The sequence below is a fragment of the Brachycentrus maculatus genome, unplaced genomic scaffold, assembly GCF_059751285.1.
Source record: "Brachycentrus maculatus isolate JH-2025_06_01 unplaced genomic scaffold, ASM5975128v1 h1tg001298l, whole genome shotgun sequence".
In the NCBI taxonomy this organism is placed as follows: Eukaryota; Metazoa; Arthropoda; class Insecta; order Trichoptera; family Brachycentridae; genus Brachycentrus; species Brachycentrus maculatus.
In genome coordinates this window covers 1,976-10,297 of record NW_028281964.1, presented here as the reverse complement: position 1 = coordinate 10,297, position 8,322 = coordinate 1,976, and the positions used below count along the sequence as shown (strand labels likewise).

General features: G+C 38.1%; 1 protein-coding gene across 1 annotated transcript; it reads left to right on the top strand.

Annotated features, from left to right (window-relative positions):
- Window positions 1-1,887: 1,887 nt before the first annotated feature.
- Window positions 1,888-2,556, top strand: LOC148299171 (small ribosomal subunit protein uS2-like). Its single transcript, XM_088276328.1, has 3 exons — window positions 1,888-2,061; window positions 2,125-2,315; window positions 2,415-2,556. Exons 1-3 carry the CDS (start codon window positions 1,888-1,890, stop codon window positions 2,554-2,556), a joined length of 507 nt encoding a protein of 168 aa, XP_088132454.1.
- The last annotated feature ends 5,766 nt before the right edge of the window (window positions 2,557-8,322 follow it).

The following is an 8,322-nucleotide window of genomic DNA, read 5'->3' as shown; positions in this document are numbered from 1 at the left end:
TTTATCCCTTTTGTCCATCAAATACATCGAGAAAATATCATTGGAGCTCTCAGAATCAAAGATAGGCTTGACAACCTTCAGCAGGCTCCCATTTCTAATATCATAGATTCGGATATATTTGTTGGTGCCAATGAACACGTTCTTATGCAGAATGTCCATATAGAGTATATTCTAAACCTACTTAAAGGCTAACTCTTTTTGAATCTTATACACATAAAGCTTGCTGCCCACCAAACATATCCCATCGTGAATATAAATTATCTGCTTGTAAAGTATGTTCTTCAATACTGAAAATGACTGGTAGCAAGAATAGTCTCGCATGTCAAACATCTTCAGGATGGAGTTTTACTGGACTGAAAATACGATTGGCTTGTCTTAGATTACTCCTAAGAGGCTTATCTGCGCTCTATGCCCAGTGAATTGTCCTCTTTCGAATAGGTCCTGAAACTCCGAAATTTCATAGGATTTGAAATAGCTTTAATAAGTGCTCACAAAGAGGGCTTGAAAAGATTACGAGAAGGCAATCGATGTGATGGATGTTTTAAAGTTACTCAGCTACGAAAGAATTTATCGATTCTTTAGTGACACTATAAACATCTTTCTTTCGAATGCAATGCAAAGTAGTGAATGATATTTAAGTTCGTGCACAATGATCTGCTATGTGTCCTTTTATTTGCGTATCTTTTTGTTATCGAATTTGAACTCAGGCTCGTAGTTGAAGCTATTCAGAATGTAGAAAACGGGCCTATTGTCAAAGGTTATCCACCTTTTCATTGACTCCATATATTTCAAGCCCACGAAAGGAGTCGACAGATACTATGCGGGCAAGGGAATATTTACTTAATATTTGAAACTGTCTTATTTGGACCATATCGAAATGGAGTAATTGCCGAGGATGCAAGCTATCTTCTATTAGTTATCCGCCCATGCCATGCATGTTATTATCATGTCTCTCTTGGACATGTCCTGCTCGGTTTTCAGGGTGGTTACATGATTGAAGTCCTTATCTAAGACTTACAAGCTAGGAGATGGACGATCAATATAAAAATAAATGTTGAACTTCTTTGAATAGAGGGCCTGGCCGACTTCTCTGTTCAAATGCAGAATTCGATCACTTTTGAACGGCTTTTACACAAAGTGAATTCTATCTTGAATGACCTTTCCGTAGACAATTGGGGCGACAATCTTTTTCTTGATTATGTCGTTTATTTCAAAGCCTATAGGTAGCAGTTTTTATTGAATTCGATGCGAGTCCTAGAAATTGGGCATTTTCTCAGCAATGAAACTCGATATGTCTGAGAATGTAACTTATAGTTTTTTCCGCGAATAACACAGTTCCTCGAATGTCTTGAATAGCCCATAGTTGATGAAGAATTACTCTTCGCGGGATTGACCTTTAGGATATGGTAGCAAATTGCGAAAAAACCTCATAAATTATGTTGCATTGAGGGTCTTTTGCCTCTTCATGAATTCCTCGATTTCCAGAAGTGATTATTTGCTCAAGAGTTGGACAATGAGAGAAGGGGTGAATGTGTTTATTTTATGGTTTTTCAATAATTCAATCACTTCGTTTGGAGTCTTTTGTTTCAGCATTTTTTATAGGAAGAATATATATATATATATATGAGACATTACTAAATAATTTTAAGAAATCGGTCGAATGATCAAGAAAGATATAGGTCTGCCAAATCAGATGCAATTCACAAGTAAAAGAATGCATTGAAGGGGACCGGAACAAGGTGAGGAATTTTAAATTATTAGCAGATGATCGAGATATTCATCTATATTTCTATCCAAAGATGTATTTATGTTTCGACATACATTCTATTTATTGAATTTATTGCTGGACAATATTATTAAATATTATTATTATATTAATCTGTGACCATGAGCAACGATTTAAAGCAAAAGGATATCCTCAGGCTCCTCTCCGCCAAAGTTCATTTGGGGGCTTCCAAGATCAATCACAACATGAAAAAGTATGTGGAGGAGAAGAATAGTGTTGGCAACTACATCTTCAGAGTTGATGAGACCTACAACAAAATCAAGCTTGCAGCCAGAGTCATTGCTTCCATCCCCAATCTTAACGAGGTCATTGTTGTTTGTGCTAAATAATACGGGCAGAGAGCTGTTTATAAATTCGGACAATACACCGGCTGCTCGGCCAGCGCCTCCTCCAGATGGATCCCCGGAACACTCACTAATCAGCTCACGAAGAAATTTCAAGAACCAAGGCTCTTGATTGTGGCCGATCCTAAGTCAGACCAACAAGCTGTGATTGAAGCCTCATACGTGAACATCCCCACCATCGCCTTGTGTAACACTGATGCCCCATTGGACTATGTTGACATCGTCATCCCATGCGGAAACCGATAGGCTAAATCCATTTCTATGGTCTTCTGGTTACTGGCCAGAGAAGTTTTGGTCTTGAGGGGGCAACTCCCACAAAATAGCGACTGGAATGTCATGGTTGACTTGTTCATTGCCAGAGACCTCGAAACCATTCGAAGCCAGCAGGAAGAAGCCAAGCAGGCCGAAGAAGACGAGAAGAACTAAAAGGAAGGAGGAAAGGCCGATTAAATCGTGAAGCCAATCAACCCCGACGAAGAACAATGGTGATTATTTATGATTGCTAATTCCATTATGCCTCTCAAACACTTATCAAACTATATATACTTAGAATGCTGAATTTCGTCAGGCTTCTTCTGCTGCTTTTGACTGCACTCGCAACTGCCCACGCACAGACATCCACATAGTACATGAAAAGATAGGGAGTATGTTCCTACAAATATTCTGCGTGTCCTTCCAACCGCAAGTAGCAAAACGGAGTCTGCTGCAAACTGCCCAACACTCAAATAATTGTGTATTTCCCAAATTTTTGTCATGCATGCAGAGCTGTAACACTTTCATTATTATAAGGGCTGCGATTCATTCACCTACAAAACCAACCAGAAAAGCACATGCAGCGAAGACTAATTGTGATATAAACTGTGCTCATATTAAATCGCATACGCATACGCACATAAACATATAACATATACATTAATTGGTCATATTTGCCTGTCGTGACAAATGAATGACCCTCATTTATCAGTCAAGTAATTTTCGAAAATTGGCCTGTTTCGCAATGTGAAGCAAATCAACGGCGATAAAATCTTCAAATTGCTTTACGAGTCCTGCAAAATGAGCTACTATGAGGCCAAAATGATCGATCAGCAAACTGAGCTGGCCTCGAAATTCATATACGTGAAATCGGGAGAAATTTCAGTATATAATACAGGGCAGAATAGGCAATAAAAAGCTCGAACTCTCCTCAAATCGTACAAAAGCAATGAATACTGTGGCTTTCAAGACTATCCGTTATTTTGGAATTAAGCTATTTCGATTGAAGTCCAGCCTCACACTGTATTACTGACAATGCCGATGAATCTCTTTCATAAGATATTTCGCAGAGTTATTCCGATTGCTTATTTGCAATCCAAGGCCGAGTATTTGAAAAAGTTAGCTCTCTTTAAAGGGGTGGAACTTGAAAAGATATTCAAAATTGCATGTTTGAGCCATAAGTACAGAGTGAGGAAAGATCAGCATCTTGCTCGCGAGGGAGATGAGCTACGCCACATAATTATTGTATGCAGTGGCAGATTCTAATTATCGAGCGACCTCATCCGACAACCTTTGCTATTTGGCCAAAACGAGGAACTGTTTGTAAAAGAATCAGTCGAAGGAATATCATAATGTTTGTTTAATGTGCTCTGCATTTCGGAGGGGGATGTTTTGGCTATTCCAAAAGAAGAGTATCTTCGCATAATTGACATCAGGTATAGCATGATAAACTCGACCCTGTAAAGATAAAACGAGTTCAAAGAAGAGAGCGAACGAAAAATGAGTCGCGAACTAAATCTCGATGAAAGCAAAGCCACGCAGGGCAGGCTGTTTTTTGGAAGGGCCAAGACTGCTGGAAATGAGGAGAATAATCTCAGAAGAAGGCCAAATATGTCCAAGACCCTTGACTCTCCAGGCTTTGAAAAGAACCCAATCGACCCTGCATTCAATGAACCGAAAAAACGTCAGAAATCTCTATTTCGGGGGGATATCTTCTTTCAACAGTTTATGCAAAGAAAATAGAACCTTAAGGTGAAGTCCTTTTTTCGCTACATTAAATCACGAGCTCCTGAGATATTTGTGAACCCCTCAAAAGAGTTTGCATTGGTGCAACCCCTGTATAAAACAAATAGCCTCTACGTGCGAAACATGAAAAGAAAAATGAAAAAATCCTCACTCTTCTACAAAAAGGCATAGGATAGCAGGGCATAGATTATTGATGCAATTAGCATGAAACTCACAAATTGATAATAATTATCATTTGTAGAGGATAAATGTTTGGCTTTATTGTTTGAATCTATAGTGGGAAGAGTTGTAGAGTTATTAAAGTCAATATAGTTTTATTAAAGTCAATATAGTTTGATATAATATATAATCAGACTTGCTTATTCTCGCTACTCTTAATCGATGCGACCTCAACGATGGAGAAGCCGTAGTAGTTGAATAAAGAGCCAAAAACATGCCACATCGAATGGTTAAACCTCAAGTAGTCTTCCTCCTGCTACAGGCCCTGCATAAAGAAGTAAATAGCAATGCCTGCAAATCCCAGTGTTTTTGCAATATTCTCAATAGAGTATACTCGGACATATTGATTTCGAGTATAAATTCGGACGATCACTCCAATTACTGTAAATGAAATGATGGGGAATATGGTATACTTTAAGTTCCAGGGATCTGTGAATTGCGTGATAATTGAGACTGCTAATGCGCATATTTTAGGCCATTTGATTTTGTAATTCCCCATCGCATTCATTGCGAATATGCAAGTGCCACAGATTGCAAATATATTATCAAAACGATGCCATTACAGCTACTCTAAGACCAGTGGCCGATTTAATACCTCTGAAAAATGGTACATGCTGCTTGTAAAAACGAGCATCAATATCACAAACGACTACAGTTTCATTTGTCTCTGATACAAATGCCTCGCAAGAGGGATGCCGAGTAAAGTGCTTAAGACCACGAAGCCCCCCATGATGATTCTCTACAGATCACTTAAATTCGCATAGTTTACCATAACACAATATTTATTCACCAACACAAGAAAATATATATATTCCAATATATGCGAACAGTGTCGATTAATGTTTCAATTATTTTTGCGGAGTTGCTACAGAATTATTTTCAGTTTTGCTTCATTCACTTGAGTTTTGGGAAGTTACATTTAATGCTCGTTAAAGCTGCGGTTGTGGCTGTTGTCCTATGTGCCCAAGTTCGTCTTTTTTCTCTAGTTTAACTCGAACAAGAGCCCATTTTACTTTCTTTTTGGCTGCAAGCTGAGTGTTGTGGCCACTTGCCTGATGGGCAATGCTAAAGCTGAAGCATACTATCTTTTCGACATCGAAGACACAGCCTTGCTTTTTTCTAAACTTGTTATCAATTTTTCCTCCTCATTTTCCAATTGTGACAATTTGGATCTTCTCTTCTCAACCTCCTTTTGGTTCAACAATTTCTACGCATGGTTTTACAAATATAGCCGGTAAAGTTTGTCCTTCCAATACCTCTACTCTTTTTATCCTTAACTACGCACCCTTTCATGGGATTGCCTATTTCTGTCGAGGGCCAAGCTGTTGAGTTATTTTAGTTTTTATTTATGTTTTTCGGAAATCTTCCTGATTTCCCTGGCATCATCGACCTTCACCAAATAAACAGCCTTCATTATATTATTTAATTCGTTTGCATGCCCTTGCCTGAGCCAATAATTTCTCTCCCTCTGCTCTTATTTTTTGATGGCTTCCTCGTTCAAATATTCAGACTGTGATAACAAAAAGTTCTACTTTTTTTCTCGACTGCTCAAGATACAATTATGCAGCCTCTAACTTCGCCACTACGATATCATTTGCCTTTGATTTGTGTTTCTACGCTGAGTTCTGTTATCTTTTCTCTCTCTCTTTGAGCTTCGCTATTCTTCTTTTCGTTTTGTTGATTTACACTTCCATTTCTTTCATTGTAGCTTTATGGTCACTTATTTGCATGCCTTTAAATTATAATTTTGCATGATAATTTTCTCATTCACATAAAGCTATGATTTTAACATTAAGATAAGAGCATCAAATAATTACTACTATACATATGCATACTCACGGGTCCATAAAAAGCCCAGGAGAAGAGTGGCTATCCCAAGGGCCAATTTAATTTTGCCAAATTTTCATCATTGCTAACTGCCTGTACTTGTTTGACGTCTGTGCTTTGCTCAACTTGAAGTTATACACTAAAAGTTCAGATTTGGTGTTGTTCTTTTTTAGAGCAAACTACATCGAATTCTCTTTATTTTTCAAAAGAGACTATGTTCGAGAAATTAAGGGGAGAAGGCAGGCATGTTGCTTTTGGTTTTGCGAGATACTCTTCTTTGGATTCGAATGGGCACTGTTTTGACATTTGGGGGCGTATTTGTTAGGAAAGAACATGAAATTATTATTAAATTATATTTATCTTACAGAAGCTACAGAATACACTTATTATGGGTTCAGAACTCTCAGAGGCGCAGAAATAATAATTCGGTAGCAAACTTCAGTTCATTCAAGTCCTAGATGACGAGCATCTCGGCCAAATCGATATTTTCCGGTTCAAGGAGCCCCCATATGAATATATTATGGACCACCAGAGGAATTTCGTGGATGGGGATCTCCGCCCTTGGGAGAAATACCTAGAGCATTTAAAAAGACTGCAATCGATCGAGCATAAAAATATAGCCAAAATATTCCGAGTGGACTCCAAAAAATGTAATAAATGTTATAACATTTAGAAAATCACATGTGCATCAAAGGCACGCGAATTCACACTTACTGCAGCTACTATAACTTTACGCTCAGGAAAGCCATCCTCAAGAAAAAAACAAAATAAAGCAGGTTTACAGAATCCGAGCTATCATATGTGTTCAGCTGCCTGCTTGGCACAGCTCTCCTCTTGAAGAAGCAAAAGATTTGTTTTGGGGACTATCGATCCGATATGATCTACCTGAGCCCTGAAGGCTACCTCAAACTGTACTTACTTGAGATTGACGCTGAAAACAAGCATATCGCATACTATAAAGCTGTGATTGAACGATCCAAAATCAGCGAGATGGTTTTGTCCCCTGAATAGCTCTATGGAATATCTCGGCTTGAGTCGGAAATCACCTTCGACATTTCCCAGACGACAGTCTTTGCCATTGGAATGATCATCCTCGAGCTAATTACTTTAGAGCATTTGAAATTTTATTACACCTAGGACAAAAGCTAATTGAAAATGGACAGAATTTACTTCGAAATATTTTCATATCGCTCCGAATACTCGCCGCAATTTCTCAACCTTCTCAGGGCATGTCTAGAAGAAGGACCTGAAAATAGAATCACGCTGGAAAAAGCCAACGACGAGCTGGAGCAAATGAAAAAATTGAATACAAACATTAGCTACTGCATTCGGCTGCATGATGAAGATTAGACGCACAAAAAGAAAGTCATGCCGTCAATTAAGAGCCAATATCTTTTGGCAGGAATCGAGAAGAAACTGACTCCATCGCCGATTTAAACTCTCGGCTCATCGACTTCTTCCGGGTTTATCAGCAAAAATAGTGTATACCGAGCTGAGGATGATAGTCGACTGAGAAGATGAATAACTCGATTTCCATAAGCTTCTCATTTTAGTTTATTTGTATATTTATATTTAGTTATATTTATTTTAAATTGATATTCATTTGCATGTATTTCTATGCTATGCTATGGTATGCTCACATATTGTAACAATTTTCAGCATAGGGGTTGGGGTTGGGGTTGGGGTTGGGGTTGGGGTTGGGGTTGGGGTTGGGGGGGTTGGGGTTGGGGTTGGGATACTATTAAGCTTACAATTAAATTAAAGATAGTTTTTCGAGAAAATATGCTATAAGTTTAAGTTTGAAGGTCTACGATTTCCTTTAATCCTTCGAAAACATAAAATATTACCCAGATTAAATCAATCAGAATGGCTTTTTTGATGCAGGTGGTTCATATTATTGTTATTTATTGCAACATTTTTATGCTGCTTAACAGCATTTCATATTTTGCAGATGCTGTTCATCATATTTCGGAGGTATTGGAACATAAAATAAATAAAGATACTATCATCATGTTCAAATAATGTCACAATAGATCTCACCCTTATTTCGCAAAACTGATTATAGCTTTGTTTCGGCTGAATATCCACGGAGATGGATGGCCTTGAGATTTTCATTAGTTGCTCTTGTCGGCTTCCTGCAAAGTTCTT